Source organism: Zonotrichia leucophrys, chromosome 6, assembly GCF_028769735.1.
Source record: "Zonotrichia leucophrys gambelii isolate GWCS_2022_RI chromosome 6, RI_Zleu_2.0, whole genome shotgun sequence".
Classification (NCBI taxonomy): domain Eukaryota; kingdom Metazoa; phylum Chordata; class Aves; order Passeriformes; family Passerellidae; genus Zonotrichia; species Zonotrichia leucophrys.
Window position 1 is genome coordinate 2,054,708 of NC_088176.1, and position 20,944 is coordinate 2,075,651.

At 45.4% G+C, this 20,944-nt stretch overlaps 1 protein-coding gene across 1 annotated transcript; it reads right to left on the reverse strand.

Moving 5' to 3' along the window:
• Positions 1–364: 364 nt before the first annotated feature.
• Positions 365–19,057, reverse strand: MKI67 (marker of proliferation Ki-67). Its single transcript, XM_064716894.1, has 17 exons — positions 18,978–19,057; positions 18,045–18,158; positions 17,132–17,213; positions 16,928–17,043; positions 16,164–16,233; positions 15,529–15,589; positions 13,077–14,453; positions 12,546–12,784; positions 11,684–12,017; positions 9,897–10,012; positions 9,322–9,493; positions 9,101–9,235; positions 7,937–8,725; positions 6,378–7,855; positions 5,451–5,523; positions 2,264–5,149; positions 365–989 (listed from the first exon to the last, which is right to left on the reverse strand). The coding sequence occupies exons 2-17, from the start codon at positions 18,134–18,136 to the stop codon at positions 856–858; spliced, it is 8,154 nt and encodes a 2,717-aa protein (XP_064572964.1). The 5' UTR covers positions 18,137–18,158; positions 18,978–19,057; the 3' UTR covers positions 365–855.
• Between the last annotated feature and the right edge of the window lie 1,887 nt (positions 19,058–20,944).

Genomic DNA, 20,944 nt, shown 5'->3' on the forward strand with positions numbered 1-20,944 from the left:
CTAAATAAAAAAAAATCGTATTATTATATCAGTTTTGAGGTTTGGAGTTTTAGGATCTTTTCCAACCTGAACAATTCCAGTTCCAGCTGCTCTGCTGCAGAACCATCCCCAGCTCCTCACACACATCAACAAGGATTTGAAATCAGGTCTAAAAACTGCACACAACTTTGATGTCCAGGCTGAATTTTCTCTGTTTCTGCATTTCAGAAGTCCCCAGCCTTGAAGACAAATTATCTGTAAAAAGTCCTAAAAATTCTGTCTGCAAACCACATCAATCAGAGGATGAACCTTAGAAATGAACTTTTAAAACAGCAGCAATTATTCTTATGCATTCTTAAAAACCCAAAAAACCACACAAGCACCAAACTGTTTACAAGTTTAATGACTTCAGAACCTGCACTTTTCAATACAAATTGAATTTTTTTAAAAAAACTTATTAAAATTTAGCATAATACTTCTGCTAATACAACTATGTTTTTTTTAAAAGAATATTTACAGAACTCCAACGAAAAATAAAATTTAAGCGTAGGAAAATTTCAGCAGAAAATAGCTTTAGCTTCCTGATTGTTGTACTGATCAACAGGAAAAAGGGCAGAAACACTGGTAAACAAAATGGAATTTATGTTTGCAGCTTTGCACAAGCACCCCATGGTTTAGGAACCACCACATATTGGCAAAGCTATAAGGAAATATCTACTGTCTATCTGTAGGCACATTAAGAAATATATTTTGCAAAGCAACCATGGAATTACCAAAAGTCTTAGCTTAAAATCAGAGTGCAAATCAATTCACATTAAAAAATCCTGTAATTGGAATTACTGAATTGATTTAAAAACTGGTTCTGGGACTCTTAGGCTATTTCCTGGTTCTTGTGCTGGATCTTGTCCTCCTCTCCATCCCTGCAGTGCTCTGAGCTGCCCTTGCATCCTCTTCTCCAGGTTTAGTTTTGTTTCTTCTTCCTCTTTGCAGAGACCCATTTTCATCATTCCCTATTTGCACATGGAACAAAAATGTCAATTTGTATCATCCATCAAACATTCCCCACAAAATTCCATCTTCCCCTCCATTGTTTGGCAAGGAAATGTCCCCAATGACAACACTGCAAAGATGACAGCTCTGAATTCAACAAACCAGATACCAACCCCACACTTCTAAGTTGGATCCCTGAGGAGTCACAGCTATTTCTGAAAGTAGGTTAACATTAATGAGAGCACCAAAACCAATTAGCTGCCATTTTAGCTAAAATTCCTTCCACTGATATGTGAAACTAAAACACAACCAACACCAAAGTCCTGCAAAAATGAAAACAGGGCAAGTTTTATGGCAGGCAATTCCTTGCTGTAGCACTACAGAGCTGCTGCCATTTCTCCTTCAAGGCACTCATTTGATCATATTTTCTAATTGGGAGTTTTTAGGTTAAGCTGAAAACTGCAGGCAGTATTTTAGGTGGCAGCAGGACAGGGCAGGGACAGGGCAGGGACTGGCCCAGGGCCCAGTTTGGGTCCCTCAGCTCAGGAGGGGCTGGGCAGTGAGCAGGGAAGGGACAGTGTCCGGTTTTCGGCTGTTTGGAGGGCCTGGAAGGCCCGGGGTGGCCTTGGGGCAGCCGCGTATCGAAGGACGAGAAGAGGCTTCAGTTCTTTTCTCGGTCTCTGTGTTTATTAATTGTTTATCTAAAAGATTTTCTTTTCAGCCCGACAGAGCTCTGCTCAGCAGCCAGCCATGAGCACACTGTGCTGCCCTCCGGACAGTCACCTATCTTTATACCCAAATGTTACGTGTACAATATTTATCATTTTTCCCCAATACCATTTATCCCTTATTGCTCGGTGCACTTTTAGTAATGACCAATCCCAAAGTGCCACCATCACCAAAGAAGATGGAGGAGAAGAAGAAGAAGAAGAAGAAGGACAGGACACGCCCCAATTCCTCCATCTTATTCTCTAAACCCCCCTGTACAGAAATCCTAAACCCTGTGTCTCACCCTCTAATTAACTTAATCCCTTCACCATTCACCCCGGTGAAATCCTCCTTCCTCATACAGGTGTCGTCTCCTGTGTAGGATCAAAGTCCAGCCACCAGACACTTCTGGAACATTCCAGGACTCCCGAGCCCCCCAAGGGTGCTCTCGGTGACACCTCAGTCCTGAGGTGCTGAGATCCCACAGGAATGGGGCTGGGAGAGCCCCAGGAGCAGCTGAGGGAGCTGGGAGCTTTTCCATCACAAACTCAGCCAAGCTTACAGAGAAAGACAAGCCTTGCCTCACCTGGTTTCAGTTTTTTGGCTGGCACATCCTCTGCTGGCAGCTGGCGCCTCCTCCTGCCAGAGGTGGGAGCTGCCTGGGGAGCAGGGGCACCATCCTGGCCCTGTCCTGGCTGATCCTCTCCAGAACCAGTGGGAGCTGCACTCAAATGTTGAGCTCCCAGAGCGCTGCCATTGCCTGCCAAGTCACTGCTTCTGTGGGGAGCAGCAGGAGCAGCTGCCTCTGACACCTCCACCTTCCTCCTGTTGCCTCTCAGCTGCCTTGTTCTCCCCTGGCATGGGTCATCTTCTGCAGATGCATCTTCACTTTCCTGAAGAGCCCTCTTCTGAGCTCTGCCTCTGGGCAGGTTGGGTTTTCCCCTGAGAGAAGTGGAAATTGTTTCTTCAGAAGTGGAAGAAGTTGTTTTCTTCCTGCTCACTCTTGATGGATTTTCTTTTGCAGGTGGAGCTATGTTTAAAACTTTACTTTTTTCTTCAGGAATTCTGTCCTTACCATCTTCTGGCAAACCCTGCAGTGAGGTGGGAGTAGGAGGCAGTGAGGTGGCTGCTTGCCTCGAGCTCTCTTTTACAAGCTCCGTATTTTCTTGGGAAGAACTGTCCAAACTCTGTTGAACTCCCCTACTGTTATTTTTCCTACCACTTTGTTTTGACAGGACCTGGTTTCCCTGAACAGAACTTTTGGCTTCTACCAAGGGGGCAATTTCCTTCCTCCTGCTTCTTCTCAGCTGATTTTCTTTCCCAGATGGATCACAAGTTTCTAAGGGAACATTCTGCTCTTCTTTGGGAGCTGCTTCTCCATCACCTGCGGGCAACCTGCGCTTCCCTCGCAGAGAGATGGAATTGCTTGTGTGTGATGCCAGAGCAGCTTCCTTCCTTCTGCCCCTTCCTGGTGCCTTCTCCTTGGCACAGGACCCTGCTTCCAAAGGCACATGTTGTTCTTCCTGAGTGCCTTCATCCTGAGTCTCTGACAAGGCACGAGGAGTTGGACTACCTGCCTCTGCTGCTGGATCCGTCTTTTTCCTTCTGTCCCTTGCTGGTGCATTCAGAGTTTTCTTCCCCAGAGCTGGATTTTGCTCCTCTCTCAGTGGCACCTGTTTGGCAGCGCCCTCCAGGAGCAGCCCCTGCCTGGCTCTGACAGAGGGGGATGTGCTGGCTGAGGCTGCGGCCGCCCCGCGGCTCCGGCCCCGCCTCGGTGCCGTGTCCTCTGCTCCCAGCGCTGATCCTGCCTCCTGCACAACTTGCCTGGCATCTGCACTTGATGCTGCTTTTCCCACAAAGGCAGGACTAGCTTTCTGTGGGATGGAATCAGGTTGCTTCCTCCTGCTCCTCCTTCCCAGTGAAGGAGGAATTTCGGAACTCTCACGTTGATTATCTTTGTCAGTCACCCCTTCATCACCCTCAGGTAAACTTTTTCCTTCAATTGCTTTGGAACTGCTTTCTTCAAGCTGAAAATTAACTTTTTTACCTCTTCCTCTTCTAGGCAGCACTGCATTATTTTGTGCTGGATTGCCCTGCAGGGTTTCAGTTTGCTTTGCTTTAAGGATTCCCCGTTCATTCCTGGTCCTCCTGTGAGTGCCCAGAGCAGGACTGGCCCTGTCAGCAGCACCTGGGCTGGGCTGCCCCTCCCTGCCCGGGGCTGCACTGCCACACACAGGGCCCACAGCATCCTGCAGACAACACTCAGCCACTTCTGACTCACATTTGGCAGCAATTGGTTTTAGGCCGTTCACATTTTCAGGAAATTCCTCAGTTTTTTGCTCCAAAGAGTTTTTTTTGCCTCTCCTGGTTCTAGCCCTGTTTGCTTCCACGTTCTGAGCACTGGCTGGCATTCTGTTTGTCTCTGCAGAAGGTGACTCTGCCTTTAATCTTCGAGCTGCCTCTGTTGTATTTTCCTGAGCATTTCCTGTTTCATATCCCTGAGATCCTTTCATCTTATTTTTCACGTGGGATTGTGCTTCAGCATCAGTTTCACTTGATGTTTCCTCAGTTTTCTGAATGTTTTGTGTATTTTCAAGTGCGACCCCAGCAGTGTCTGCTTTGATTTCAGCTGAGTGCTTTCTGTTTCTCGTACTTCTAAGAGACTTCACTCTTCTCTCTGTTGCCTCTAGTTCAAGTTGAGTGCCATTTTCAGATTCTTGTGCTGTGACAGCCTCAGGAGCTTTGTCCCAAGCCTGCTCCTGTTTTTGTGACACCTTTGGGGATGGGTCTTTACGAAGCTTCCTGCTTGTTCCATGAGGGTCTCCTGGAGAAGCTGCTTTCCCTCGGTCATTCCTTGCCCGTGTCCCTCTCCTTGGTGCCATCCCTGGGTCTGTGTTCTCTGCTCCCCTGTGCCTCCTCCTCGGTGACAGGAGCCCTTCCCCACTGTCCTCAGCTTTGCTCTCAGGGTTATTCAAACCTGTCTGCAGCTGCCACGTTTCACTCTGAGCCTTTCCAGCTCCTGTCTTGGTGCCTGGGTCACCTTCAGCCTCACTGGTGCCGCCCTCCTGCAAACTCTGTTTGGTATCTGCAGGTGCTTTTTGTAGCACTGAGGAATCTTCCACACACGACTCCAGGTGTTCATTTGGAGGTTTTAACTCCTTCAGCTCTTTCCTTTTACCTCTCCCTGCTCTCTGAGCAGCTCCAGGTGGTTCCACAGATGAAACAACATCAATCCCTTCCTGATCAGGGCACTTTGGAACAACTCCTTGTAAGCAAGGCCTTGTCCTCCTTGCTCTTCCCTTGTTTCCAGGTGTGATCACTCCCATCTCCTCCTGGCTGTCAGGGCTTGGCACCTCCTTGGAGCTGCCACCATTTCCAGCCCTCCTGGCCCTTCTGCCTCTCTGGGCAGGCTGCTCTCCACCAGCTGAGTCCTGTTGGCAATCTGCACCTGGGCAAACTTCTCCTTTCTCTTCTAGAGCAGGGCAAAGAGCACAAACAAAAATTAGACATTCCTGTGCCACATCAAAGGATCTGTGTATTCCCATTGCCCTCGCAGAAGCATCTTGCTCAAACAAATCATACAATAAATAAAGAAATATTTAACCTAGATTAAAGGCCAGGCTTCTGACTGAAGTTGTTTAATTTATTTGAATAGGTCAAAGGGAAAAAAATCTTAGCTCAGGAAATAGCTGGGCTCACAACATTTGAATTTCATGGTAACATTCATGATTTTATATATTCATTATTCCTCTAAGCAAAATATTTGTCCTTACCATGTTTATGACTGGAATTAGAACCAGGAGGTGAAATTTCTCCCTGAGAATCCATAACATTTACTGATCTGACCTAAAGGAATAAAAAAAACCCAATAAATGTGTGTCTGACAGGACAAGAACTTGGAGCCAACCAATACCAGATGAATGTACAGCAGTGTTTATAAAAATGCTTGTGAAACCCTTTTCTTTACAAATTAAATCAATTAGTCTTATAAATGCATCCATTTATCTGATATAAACCCACAAAGATAACAAATTCAATTCTTGCCATCTCAAGTGAAAGACTGCACTGTGGAGAGGTTGAGAAGTGCCTGAATCAGTGCTCAAAGGGAATTTGGGGTATTGAAGATTTGAGTGTTCTGTAGTGTTTCATTGTAGTTCTGAGCCCAGGGGTACTCAGCATTTCACCTATGGAAAGTGAGAATCAAAATCATTTTTTCAGGAAATGATACTGGCAGTGATGGCAGCACATCTGCACTGAAGATCAAGATTCTCCTCACAATAAAAAGCAGCAGCAGAACAAACCAGGCTGGGCACAGACATCACCAACCCTGACCCACTGACTGCAGCACTTCCCTTCTGCCTGCAATGGTCAGTGTGGAATGGTGAATGAGATGCTGGGAATGTCACTTTTATATTCACCTTAGCACTTAATTATGAAGCCTGTTTTTAATGATCCTTAAACACCCTTAAAACACTCATTTGTGACAGGTCCTTTCAAATAAATGCACTTTAACACACACAAATGCAGCTGTCCCTATAAAATGTTGCAAGATACAAAGTATCATACTAGGAAGCCTAAATTCATTTCAACCACAAGTTTCAAAATCTAAAATATTTGATTAAATAAATTGATTAAATAAATAAATTTGATAAAAAAATTGATTAAATAAAACATCCTTTCCAAAAGCTGAAGTATTTTACCTTCATTTCCTCTGGGGTACCAAACATTTCAGTCACACCAGCATAATCCACTTCAGAATCAGATTTCTGCCTGGGCTCTGCCAGGAGCCTCTGCAGCCCCACAAAATCCTCCACTGGCTGATGTTTCTCTTTAGGAGACTTCATCAATCTCTGAATGCCAAAGGTGTTTTCCACAGGCTGTGCCTTCTCCTTTGGTGTGTGGAAAAGGCGGCTGATGCCAACCATGTCCTCCAGGGGCTGCGATCTCAGCTTTGGGCTCCTCCTGCCTGCACTCCCAGCTGCCACAGCTTTCACTGCTCCCCTGCTCTCTGCTGGAGTCTCCAGCAACCTTTTCAGGGCAATTCCATCTGTGACTGCTTCCAGCTCTTGCTGAGGGGTGCTCAGGAGCTGCTTGATGCCTGCCAGCTCCTCCCGTGGCTCTGCCTTCCGCCGTGGGGTCCTCAGCAGGTGCCTGATGCCTGACAGAGCCTCCACAGGCTCCACCTTCTGCTTCGGGGTTTTCAGGAGGTGCTTGATGCCTGACAAAGCCTCTACAGGCTCCAGCTTCTGCTTCGGGGTTTTCAGGAGGTGCTTGATGCCTGACAAAGCCTCTACAGGCTCCAACTTCTGCTTTGGGGTCTTCAAGAGGTGCTTGATGTCTGGCAGAACTTCTGCAGGCTCCAACTTCTGCTTTGGGGTCTTCATGAGATGCTTGATGCCTGACAAAACCTCTGTAGGCTGCAGTTTCTGCTTTGGGGTCTTCATGAGGTGCTTGATGTCTGGCAGAACCTCTGTAGGCTCCAACTTCTCATCCGGGGTCTTCAAGAGTTGTTTGATGCCTGACAGAACTTGTGCAGGCTCCAACTTCTGCTTTGGGGTCTTCAAGAGTTGCTTGGTGCCTGACAGAAGCACTACAGGCTCCAGTTTCTGCTTTGGGGTTTTCAAGAGTTGTTTGATGCCTGACAGAACCTCTGCAGGCTCCAACTTCTGCTTTGGGGTCTTCAAGAGCTGTTTGATGCCTGAAAGAACCTCTGCAGGCTCCAATTTCTGATCTGGGGTTTTCAAGAGGTGCTTGGTGCCTGACAAAACCTCTACAGGTTCCAACTTCTCATCCGGGGTCTTCAAGAGTTGTTTGATGCCTGACAGAACCTCTGTAGGCTCCAACTTCTCATCCGGGGTCTTCAAGAGTTGTTTGATGCCTGACAGAACTTGTGCAGGCTCCAACTTCTGCTTTGGGGTCTTCAAGAGTTGTTTGATGCCTGACAGAACCTCTGCAGGCTCCAACTTCTCATCCGGGGTCTTCAAAAGTTGCTTGGTGCCTGACAGAAGCACTACAGGCTCCAGTTTCTGCTTTGGGGTTTTCAAGAGCTGTTTGATGCCTGACAAAACTTCTACAGGTTCCAACTTCTCATCTGGGGTCTTCAAAAGTTGCTTGATGCCTGACAGTACCACTACAGGCTCCACCTTCTGCTTCGGGGTTTTCAAGAGTTGCTTGGTGCCTGACAAAAACCTCTAACAAGGTTCCAACTTCTCATCTGGGGTCTTCAGGAGTTGCTTGGTGCCTGACAAAACCTCTGTACGCTCCAATTTCTGATCTGGGGTTTTCAAGAGCTGTTTGATGCCTGAAAGAACCTCTGTAGGCTCCAATTTCTGATCTGGGGTTTTCAAGAGGTGCTTGGTGCCTGACAAAACCTCTACAGGTTCCAACTTCTCATCCGGGGTCTTCAAGAGTTGTTTGATGCCTGACAGAACCTCTGCAGGCTCCAACTTCTGCTTTGGGGTCTTCAAGAGTTGTTTGATGCCTGACAAAACTTCTACAGGTTCCAACTTCTCATCTGGGGTCTTCAAAAGTTGCTTGGTGCCTGACAGAACCACTACAGGCTCCAGTTTCTGCTTTGGGGTTTTCAAGAGCTGTCTGATGCCTGACAAAACCTCTGTAGGCTCCAATTTCTGCTCTGGGGTCTTCAAGAGTTGTTTGATGCCTGACAGAGCCTCTACAGGCTCAGGCTTCTGCCTTGGGGTCTTCATGAGTCTCCTGATACCTGACAAAACCTCTCCTGCTTCTGACCTTTGCTCAGGGGTCCTCAAAATCTTCCTTTTGCTTGACATGAGCTCAGCTGGCTCCACTTTCTGCTTTGGAGTCCTCCTTTTCCCTGCTGATCTCCCCAGAGCTGCTGGTTTTGCTGGAGTTACTGCCAGACCATCCCCAGGATCTTTGTGCACAGCTTTTCTCTTTTCAGGAGTTTTTGTGGCTGTTTCATCACACACAGATGGAGATGACTCCTCTCCCAGAAGGTGGAATATGCCTGGGCTCTCCTGCTTCTGCTCTGAAGCATCTGAATTATTTAATGGTGACACCAGCATCTCTCCTGAAATAAGCAGTAGATTTATGTAATTTGGGAAATAAATTAAGCAGAAAATCCAAGCATTTTAATTGCTGCATAGTAAAAAAAAAATCCAATTCAAATTCAAATAGACCCTTCTAGAAATCAAAATCCAAACAGTGCATTGGGCATTCAGTGTCTCAATGTCTCATCAGCAGCTTGAAGTTCCACACCAAACACAATGAATAATAAAATATCCTACTCAGAAACTAACTGGAACTACATTTTAAAACCTGATAAATCTCAATGGCTCCTCTCAGGGGTTGCTGGATGCTTCACCTCAGTTAAGTCTGCCTAGGCTGAGACTGCTCCTAACCTAGAATATATCTCAATATTCTTTTTTTAAAATACCAAACCTACCAGATTCCTCAGGAGTGTGCAAGTCAGAGATGTCCCCTGCAGCCCACGGGGGTGTAACATCAGCACTCTGAGCAGCAGCCAAAGGAAGTGCTCGTCCTCCCTGAGTTTTTGGGGTTTGGAACATTTCAGGCACCCCTAGAAATGACATTTGGGGAAATGAGCAGAGGTTTTGACAAAAGAACTGCACAGCAGGCAGATGAAGCAACACTTTGAAATCTCACCTGTGAAACTTTCATCCATGTCCATGTTCAGCTTCAGCCTGGGATTTTTCACCACTCTGGGGACGTGTCCAGCTGAGCTGACTGTGGTGGAATAGGCTCTGCCTACAACTATGGTGGCAGGTGACTCTGCATGACCTGTGCTGAAGTGACCTTTTATTTTCCTCTCTGGAGTCTGCAGAGGGAAAAGAACAAAAAACAAAACCAAACCAAACAGTTATTGAAGAAACACTGATGGTGGCCAAGCTCCTTCCATAATTTTCCATCACTCATGGGTAACTGGGAGGTGCCAGAGGCTGCAGGGTGAGGGCTGGAAGGTCCAGCCAGCCTGAGTTTATTTAGGAAAGGCAGCTCCTGCCTGATTTTTAAGATCAGAGCTTGGATTCCAAGATCTTTGAGGTCTTTTCCAACCCTATTAATTCTGGGATTATTTCTGTGCCAATCTCCATTTCCCACATGCTGTGGGAGACATCGACTCCCGTTTTATATCACACCAAGGGCTCAGCCAAAATCCATCCAAGCTGCTTGGTGGACATGCAAGAAAATAAAACAAAGCAACACAAGAAAGACAGGGATACCTTGGGTGGGTGGTTTAATCTCTTCAGGGCTCTTCCTTTATGGACAGTTCTTTTAGCAGTCTTTGGCTGTGGTCTTGCCACTCCCAGTTTTACCACTTCTGCCCAAGATTTTGCAACTAGAAGAAAAGGAGAAAGAACCAATTTAACTCTCAGCTGTGTAAATGGAAGTTCACAATTATTTTTTTTATGATTCCAACACATTTTCTGCAGTCTGGCAGAGGAAATTGGTTGTTATTATCTGGTAACAGCTGAAGTGCTCTCTGAAATATTCTCAATTTGAAAACCCAATTTCAGCTGAAGTTTAAGGAGACTCCAAGTTCCCAGTGAGGTTTCCACACCAAAGCAATGAGCTTTACACAAACACAGTGCCAAACACAGCTCAGATCCTGCAGCTGAACACCAACCCAGTTCCTTTTGGAAGGAACTCATTTTTCCCAACAGGAACTTGCCATGAGCTTTTCAGCCTCGTTCATTATAAATGAGCTTTACTCTGCTGAGATTTAACAGAACAGAAATTGTTTCTAAGTGAAGTTTCTTTTCCATCTTCCTGAGGAATTTCAGTTATTTAGCCTGAATTTAGATCTACACAGCCTTCCCATCATTTTTCTTGTATCACTTTCTCCTGGTGACACACTCCCAAAATTCCCACAGCAAGGTTCTGTTCATCTCAGCACATTCTGTACCCAGCAGAGGGAGCAGTGAGTTACAGCTGTGCAATAAATGGAGCTGGAAGGTGTCAAACACCTGCCTGGTTCACTTCAGGATAAAAGCTATCAGAGCAAAGGGATCATATAAAAGAAATGACTTTTTAAAACAGATAAAAAGGGGAATGCTGCTCCTTTCCCATCCAAGAAAAGGATGCTGTTATTCTCCTGTCAGAATTGCTATGTCAGTCTGTAAATAAAAAGAACTTTGAAGAGCTGACATTGCCAGGGTGTGCAGGATGCAGGGGAAATGCCAAGCATCCAGGAAATTACCTGGAAAAGCTCTGGGATCAGTTTTACTTTGGAGCTGAAGTTTTTAAGAGCTGTGATGTTCTTTTCATATTACAGCAGGAATTGCTGCAGTGATATTAAAAAGCACAATACAGAGTGGTGAGAAATGGAATGCCACTGGTATTTGTCAAGAGCTCTGCTGCCATTGAAATGGACAGAATAATAAAGTAATAAAAATTCCTGGGTGAATGGGGAATTGGACTTTGTCAAACTGATTTAACTGAAGAAACAGGTGACAAATACACCCTGCTTCAAAGTTTATTCAAAAGTCAAAACCTGAAGAACCAGAACTCCCCTATTACAGTTTCCAGTGCTGTCAGAACTATTTCCAATCAGTGCTCAACACTGGGAATTCTGAGGATTTGAAAATAACACCCAGTTATGATCCTATTTTTTATTTCTATCACTTAAGTACCACTTGGAGCAGTTAAATACAGCCCAGTTCCTGGGCTAAGTTTGTGAGCCTTGTATAAAAAGAAGGCACAAAATAACCAAAGTGAAGCTGCATTGCTATGAAAGGTGAAGTTTCTCAAAACCAAAGTGATGTGATAAACATGGTTTAGTTTAACACTACTTGAACCTGACAGATTTTAAAGATCATGACTATAACCTTGCAAAGAGAATGTTAATTTTAAAACTTCTGAACATTAATATTTGTCTTTAAATGAATTTATAGATGCAGCAGATTTCACAAGATTCCCCAATTACCTGGTGGCCTCTGCATAACAAAACCAAGTCATTCCCAGTGTGGTTCCTGTGTGTGAATATTAAAAATTAACTATTGAAACCAACCTACTAAGTTGGCACTGGAGGCACCGCTCCTCCTCTTGGCACTGATGGCAGCCACAGCCCCACCCCTGCTCCTCCTGGCAGAGCCCTTTGGGCGCAGCTGGGCACCTCTGGCAGAGCTGGCAGTGCCATCCTGGGCAGCAGCAGCAGCAGCAGATCTGGGGCTCCTCCCCTGGGCACCACTCTCCTCCTCAGGATCCTCCTCTGTGATGGGGAAGGGAGTGGGGGGCTGGGAGATGGAGAATGGGGAGCCCACAGGGGCTCTGGGGGCTGGCACAGGCCCTGAGGCACCCGGGGGCTGCTGGGCCGGGCAAGCTGTGGGTGACGACTTCTCTTCCTAGGAAAAAAATAAAAAGTAAATTAAAAATTTTTCCTTCTTTTTAATGAAGTGATCAGTGCAGGCAAACTCTGCCTGAGACTTGGATTTTATTTTTTCAGGAATGATAAATGATTCCTAAACTGTTGATCAAGTCTGGGCTAAGTTAGGCAGGAGGGTTTACCTTTACCTTACTTTTGATCCTCATCCTTTCCCATCCTTACCCTTCATCCACCCTCAGCCACCAACTACATCTTTTTATGTCTATTTTAGTTTCAGATTGATTGATTTTAAACTTTTAGCCTGATTTTTCCTTGTGTGTTTTACCCATCCACAAAGTAGCAGAGTGACCTTGGTTGTACTTTCACTTTATAATAAACCTGTTTTAGCTGATGATTCTTTGAGCATCCCCAAACACTCATGAGTGACACCAGCATGCACCACACAAGGGTTACTACTAATTCTGAATTAATAAATACATATATAATAGAATCTCTAAATTCTGCTGACAGTAATGGACTCAGCAACTTGATTTCTCTGAACATTTACCTGATCTAACAAGAGCCTCAAGCTCTGAGCCTTTTTGAGCACAGCCCGAGGAGAGGTTCCATGGGGTAAGCTCCTCCTGGCAGGGAGGGCTCCTCTCTTCAGGGGAGAGTTGGGAGGCAAACTTTTATCAAAGAGTTCTGGGCTCAGATGGCCACCAAAGGACACTCTCTTCCTTTTGCCCAAAGTCTGAGGGAGCATTTCACCACTTTTCCTCTTCTGAGAGATTCTTTTTGTCTTGCCTGAAAAGAACAATTGAAATGATTTTTAGATATCCAAGAATCCAAGGCAGCATTTTAACTTTTCCTTGTGCATTTCAAAGTTGGAAACAAAACCCAGAGAAACTTACCTTAAAGGGAAATAGATTCAATCCAGGATATTTTATACATACTGGGTATTGTTAAGGTCAAATGTAACTCCATTATAAATATTTTATAATTAGTGTCAGTAATTGGTTGTACATTTTAGCCAAGTAGGAGAATGCTACAGAATTTCTCTCATACAAAAACCAAGTAGGGAATCCAGTGTATTTACCTGAGTCTCCTCCATGCAAGAGGCCCAAAGTTTTGCTTTCTGAGCCAGGCTCGGTGTCTCCCAGCTCAGCACTTCCAGATCTCCTGCCTGATGCTCTCCGAGCTCCTGCAGCACTGGTGACTTCCAGACCCTGCTGTTGGTGACTCCTGTCCATGGCCAGCTCTGCTGGAGCTGCCCTGGCCTTTCTGCCTGAGCTGTGCTGCTCCTGAGCAGGGTCTGTCTCCAGTGCTGTTCCAGCCAGCCCTCCAGAGCTCCTCTGCCTCCCCCTTTTCCTCCCAGGTGTCTGACCAGCAGGAGATGCCAACATCCCCTCTGCAGCCAATGCCTCTGAATGGGCACTTTTGCCCAAGAATTCTTTACTTTCCCTGCTGCTTCTTCTGGGACTCTTGGAATCAGAGACAGAGGCAGGGGTTTCACAATATCCCACCTCTGAGTTCTCCAGGTTTGCCTGATCCCAGATTTCTTTCAGCACCTCCTGGGCAGGTTTTCCTGGTGTTTGTTGTTTGCTATTGCGTCTTTGCTTGAAGCTTTTCTCTTCTGGCAAAGGCAGCTGTGTGTCCTCAATTCTGCACGCTGCAGATGGCATCTCTGCAAGGGGCTCCAGCTTCAGTGCCCCACGCCCTGGGGTGCCAGGGGTGCCAGGGGTGCCTGCAGGGCTCCCTGTGGGAGGTGGCACCGGAGCAGAGCGAGGGCTCCTCCTGGTGGCCGTGGCTGTGCCCAGCACGGCCGGAATTGCAGCAGCCCTCTGAACGGGGCACTCAAACCTCTCGATGCAGCACTGCTCCAGCAGCACCAGCGAGCTGCTCTGCCTCTCCCTGCTGGGCCTGGGGGTAACTGCAGCACCTCTGCAACTTCCCGGTGTCCTCAATCCCTTGGGATCCTGCAATGCACCCTGCCTGCTCTCTGCTGACACCTCCTGTGAAACGGGACCTTGAGGGCTCCTGGTAAAACTCCTCCTGGCAGCTCTCCCCCCAGCTGACAGCTGCTCAAAACCTGGGCTGTTTTCTTCTTCTCTTCTCACAATTATACATTTTTCAATATTTTCCATCCTGCCTGATTCCCTTCTTTTAGCCAGGCTGCCCAGATCAAAAGGGCAACTCTGGGATGGAATGGGAGCACTCCCAGCGTCTCCTTTTGCAGCTTGCTGAGAGGAACTTCTCCTCTGCAGAGATTTTTCCACTTTCAGCTCATTTTTCACTTTTTCATAGAGTTTACTAAAGGGAGACATTTCATTTTGTTTTTTAAGAACATGATGTATTCTCTGTGAAGATTTGGGTGTTTGGAGTTTGACAGGGAAAGCTTCAGGAAGATTTTTCTCTGGAGTTTGTTTCTCTTCATTGGCATTTTTTTCTTCACACTCAGCATTTGCTTTGCTTTCTTTGTAGATAAACAAAAACACAGACACAGAGTTACTTTAAAATTGCAGAACTACAAATAAAAGTTCCATCAATACAGATTGAAAATTCCTTATTTTCCCTCCCAAGGGGGAAGATCCAGGTCAGCAAAGACTTTCCCTGTCAGCCAGGATCTTGTTACAGAGCTTGCAAGGGTTTTTCAGGGTGAAGAGAGAGGTGAGAATGGTGACCTCATGTTCAGAAGGCTTGATTTATTATTTTATGATGTATATTACATTATTACTATGCTAAAAGGAATAGAAGGAAAATTCTCAGAAGCTAGCTAAGCTAAGAATAGAAAAGGAATGAATAACAAAGGGCTATAATAAATAAATAAAGCACAGAGTGAGACCCAGCTCTGCTGTGAGTGGTCAGTAAATCCAAACACAATCCCAGATGCACCTGTGGCATCCCACAGCAGCAAACAACCATTGGTTACATTTTGTTGCTGAGGCCACAAAAAAAATCCTAGAGAAAGGATTTTTATGAAAAGATGTTGGTGACAGGATCTACTGAAATGGAACACCTGGAAGCAGCTGGGGCTTTTTGCATTGGGACAAAAATATCAGTCAGAAATGATAATAAAGAGCCTTCTCTGAAAATCAGGATTATTTAAGACAAGAAGGATGGGAAGGTGAAGTCCTGGCATTTAAGCAGTCTATGGGTTACAATTACCCAGAATTAGCAGCTCTGGATTTTTCTGGTTCTACAGCAAACAGTTCCTGTAAACATTTCAATATATATATTGTGTACCTTCAAAATTCTACTTTTTCAATTTTTCATCAGGAAAGAATGCATGAGATAATGCCATATTGGCTAAGGAAAAAAGTGTAGCTGTAGGTCAGCAGAGCAGTTCAAGTTCAATTTGAATGTCCAAGGTGAATTCACAGTATTTAAACATGATGAGATAATGACTGACACCACAAGGTGCTCTCAGATTGGAAAAGTCTTAAAATGCCTTTTCTCCCCTCTTTTAACTGTGGTTTCATTCTAATGCCAACAATAAATGCAGTTAAGGGGGCAAAAGCAAACAAAGCCCTGATGAAACAGGCACCAACCTGAAGCATCAAGACTTTTAGCTCCTGGAGGTTGTTTGGGTAATGATTCCACTTCTGCCACCTGCTGAACATGAAGAACCTGTAAATTTGTACAACATTACAGCAGAGCAACAAATATTTTATACTTCAGCTTTCAATTCTACATTGAAATAAACTATTATAGGAGAATATGCACTGTCCTTAAACAAGCTTTAAAGTATTCAAATTAATAATCCTTGAACTTTTCAATATTTAACATTGGCCAATACATTTGAGGCCCTAGATGGGAAAAGTTCATGTTGTTTTAATGTTGTTTTATCACTTAAATTCTGAGCTGTCAAATAAGAATGAAAACACTTGAACCTCCCCTTACCAAACCCAGTGGAAGATTTATAGCTCTGTCTTAGTAACACCATGAATTATTAATTATCTATTACCAAACAGTGGCAAATTTCTGACTAAAATTTGCTAAATTTTTCAAAGAACTTAGAAAGAGTTGATTTGTATTTGAAGACAGAAGGGCAGTTTAGGGCTGAAAGTTACTTTTAATAAGAAAAGTGTAATTCCTTTTAATAAGAAAACAGAACTAGAAGATATAAAATCATGTCACTACTACCAATATGTTTGTAAAGAAAAATCCCACAGCCCAAAGTTACCTGCAGAGTTTCATCTTTTGGAGACCTGGACCGCTTCCTTTTTGGTGTTGATTGCAGAGGATATTCAAACCTGAACAAATATTTTCAAACACCATGTTTTGTCAAATAACTGATGACTCAATTCTGATTATTAAGAGGAATAACCTAGGAATGTTGCCCCCTCCCAACAGTGCATACATCTCCATTTGAAAGGCTTTAGCAACTTGAAATTTCACCCTAAAACAAAATAAGAATGATGTCTCTAAACAATTCTATCTTCACTGATTTAGCTTCATGCAATAGAAGTGATAAAAAGCTGACTTCAGCAATCCTGCCTTCTGATGAAGCCCAATATTACAGAGACCTGATGAGGCCTTCAGGTGAGAGATGTGGACGAGAATCTTGGCTGATGATCAGAAGGCTGGATTTATTGATAGATAATATATAACACATTATTACTATACTAAAAAGAATAAAGAGAAGTTGCAGAGGTTGCTAACTTAAGAATAGTATAGAAAAGAATGAATAACAAAGTTCTGTGTCTGTGTTTGCTCCTGTGATTGGCCTTTAATTGTACACACAGAACATGAGCCAATCACAGCAGCCCATAACCACTGCTTACATTCTTCTTCTGGGGCTCTGCTTCCCAGAAGATGAACAAATCTCAAAGAAAAGATTTTTATGACAAAATGTCTGCGACAGCCCTGTAAGATTTTACAGGGAAATATGAACGAAATTTCAGTATTTCTTATCTAGAATGAAATAAGGAAGAGGCTGGCACCCACCTGAAGGAACGATCGATGATGGTCAGCACATCTCCGTGCTTCAGCAGCACCGGCTGCTCAAAGCAAGCCCCGTTCAGCTGCGTGGGGTTCACCGAGCTCAGGTTGGTCAGGACTGCCTGAAAAGCAAAGCAAAGCAAAGCAAAGCAAGGCATGAGTGACCTGCAGGGCTGCAGCACCCCGGGCATGCTCAGCACAGCAGCTCACCTCCTTGTTCTCGTTGATCTGGATCCTGCAGTGCTCGTTGGACACCCAGGGCAGCCGCATGCGGATGTCGCATTCCGATTTCCTGGGGGAAACACGGCTTCAGTCCCACACAGACACTGCCACAAGCAGGGCATCACCCAATGTTTCAGTTAGCAATGGTACAGCAGCGTGATGTGTCTCGTTTAAAGAGAATTAACTACCAAAGTCTTTTTAAACTGCTATTTAAAAAATAGCAGCTGACACGCCTCCAGCATCAGAAAACCAGATAAACACCCAAAGTGAAAAAAGCAGATCACAACAAGCTGAGACACAACTACAGCACAGCTGGTGCTGTGGGATTCACTTGCTCCAGAGCTTCCTGAAACTTGTGGAATATTTTCACACAAAATGAGCTGTTAAAGTCATTCTCAGGTTTACATTTCTGACCTGAGACTGCCAACAGGTCACTGGACCTTGGTCTCACCTGCAGAACAATTTCCACCTTCTTAAAAGTTATTAGTGAGCTAAAACATGTTTATAAATGTACAGACTTTTCCTTTCTGTCCTTTTCTGAAGCTAATCTCTAATGCTTTTGACTTGCTGTTCATCTTATCACTCATCATCTTTAATCCCTTCCCCCCATTTCCTGTGGCCAGAAACTTAAAATCAATCAATCACTCAAAGTACTTCTGGCAAGGAAAGGCAAAAAGGAGTAATAAAATAAAGTTCAACTTTCTACTCTTACATCAACCCTAGTCCAGTATCACCTTCCCTCCTCTGTACACCATTCTTAAATACACGTTTATTTTTGTAAATAAGCATTAAAATACATCATCTGCAGGAAAACACTCATTCTTTCAATGTAAATAAGCATTAAAATACAACATCTGCAGGAAAACACTCATTCTTTCAATGTATGCAAGCAAATTCTCACCTTCCAAATAAACAAGAAGTTGAGGTGAGAGGAAAAACAATTCCATCAGTCCCATTCCTTTTAATGACAACGATGGTTCCATAGCGTGGCATCGTCGAACGTAAGGAACCTTACCTATAAAAAACACCCAGATTACTCCTCCTAATTATGATTTACATGTTCATGAGATAAAATTGATGTAAATTTTTGTGCTTTATTTTGTACCAGAGATGAGATATTTTCTAATGGACGGCAGAAGAATCTCACTGCTGCTTATATGTGTTTTTCTGTGTAAAAATTAGGAATATATTTATATAAATTGTCAGACTAATGTTGGTATTCAGGTGACTTTTGTTACCCAACATAACCTTGGAAAGCTTCAGGAGCAACACAGATTTCGTCCCATAAACGTATGTATATATTTATAGTTATATATATATACAAATGTATAAATATATATACATTTAATGTATAAGTACTATTACCACAATCGATCCTCAAAGGAGCATCTTTATTAACACTCCATTTGAAAGCAGCAAGGTAAAACAAGGCAATTAAGCGCAGTTAAAGAGAAGTTCTCAAGTAATTTTTAGGTAGGTTTCATGCGATAAAACACTTGTTGATAACAAGACACAACTCGGAGGGGAAGCCGGCCGTCCCTCAGGCTTTAGGGCACGCAAACACTCGGGGTCCTGCCCACGGCAGCCACCAGCGCCCACAGGCCAAACGAGCCACACGAGCTGCAGAAGCAGAAACTGATAAGCACGGGCTTCAGGCGGCCACAGGACAGGTAAACACCGGGGGAGAAGAGGGCAACAGCCGCCATGGCATGGGGCCACCATGGCAGGGCAGGTGGCCACCGAAGCGGGGTGTCAGGCAGCCCAAGTCCTCCTCGCGGCACCCCAAAGCCGCGTCCCCCCGGCCCTACTCCCCTCCCCGCCGGCCCACCCGTACCTGGGTCAGCCGGAGCGCTGGCGGCCGCTGAGGGGCCCCGTGTGGCGGCGTCCGACGCGCGCTCCCGGCACGGCGCGGCGCCGACTGAGCCCTTCCCGCGCGCGCGCGCCGCCCCCGAGCCCTCGCACTGCGCCCCCCCTTCCGCCCCGCTGTATCCCTCCGCCAGGCACCAAAACAGAGCCCCCGGGAACCGCGCAGACGGATGTACTGGGAGCCGCCGCCACCGCTCGCGCCTGCCGGCAGCAGCCATGGCGGCGGAACAGCACCGAGCCCGCCCGGCCGCGACAAGCGGTACCGGACAGAGGGACTCTTTTAGCTTTACCCCGTACCGGATCGGCGGAAGCAGAAACGAACGCACCGAGAGGACCGTTGAACATTCGAAAAGGAGCGCGGTGGCTTCTAATTGGCGGAGGGGGCGGCGCGCGACGCGCCGCGCAGCCAATGGGAAGCGGCGAGGGCGGTTTGAGTTCAAACGGAGGCGCCGCCCCGCGGAGCCGCTCGCGCCTCAGGCGCTGCCCGGGAACCGCGACGGGAGCAGCCGGTCCCTCACGGCGGGACCGGCACGGAGAAATTAATAGGAGCTGGCATCGCTCCTGTGCTTGTACCTGCGCCTGCATCTGTATCAGTGTCCCGGCCTGAACCTGTGCTTGTACCTGTGCTTGTATCTGGACCTGATTTGTACCTATGTCCCCTCCTGAACTTGCGCTTGTACCTGTGCCCCGTCCTGAACCTGTGCCCGATCTGTACCTGTGCCTGGAGCTGTATCTGTGCCCCAACCTGAACATTTTCCTGAACCTGTACCAATGACAAAGCCTGTGCTTGTACCTCTGCTTGTATCTGTACGTGAACTTCTACCTGTACCTCTGACCACACCTGAATCTGAACCTGTACCTGAATTTGAACCTGTACCTGTACATGAACCAGCACACAAACCTGTTCTTGTACCTGCACCTGTGTCTATACCTGTACATGAATCTGTACCTGTGCCTGAGTCTGTATATGAACCTGTCCCTACACCTGTACCCAAAAAAATACCTGTGGTCATACCTGTATCTGTAGCTGAACCCTTGTCCATAGCTGCACCTGTACCTGCACATGAACCTGTACCTGAACCTTTATCTAGATCTGTGTCTGAACCTACACTTGAACTTGTGCCTATATCTGAACCTGAACCTGTTCCCAAACCTGAACCTGTCCAGCCCTATCGAGCCCCTCTCTGAGGGAGGGGGACTTGCAAGGAGCTCAGTGGTCCCAAATCTGCACCTCCCCAAATCAATAAAACACACCCAGATTCACTTTATATCAATTCAGCTTCACTTAGGCTTTATAAAGTGATTTCAGCATCTGTTTGATCAGATTGAAATAGTACTAGCCACAAAAAATACTATTAATCACAAAGGTGAGGGGGAGAAGAATAAAGGGAGCAAGTGAGCAGAAATAAAAGTTAAATTAGTATTTTAAGTCCATTTTAATCCACAAATTAGTTACCTTCATTTAGATATAAAGCTGATCCCCATCTCTGCTCCAAAACAGGAATTCATTACTGAGACTGGAATTTGAGGGCCTGTGAGGCCAAGAATCAACATGAACACTGTGTTGTTCTGTGATTGAAGACAGAAGAAAAACAATATTAATAATAACAACAACAACAACAATGCATTATTGAGATCTGAAATGTGACCTTCATTCCAAGCTTGATGCTTGGGAAGGGGATACAGGACAAGGTCACCCAGCCTTTTGTGCTTCAGGGGATACAATTCTACTATTCAGATCTTTTACAAAGCAGAACTTTTGATTTTACTCCTGTTTTATTTTCTAGCTTGCCTCAAAGACTATTTTATGTGCTGTGATGACTTTAGATGTGATACAGTCAGATGTAAGCAGCTTTTTAAATGTTATTTTTTTCAAATAAATGGCTTTGAAGTCTATTTCATAAGTTTTGGTGGGCCTTTCATTTAGCTCAGATA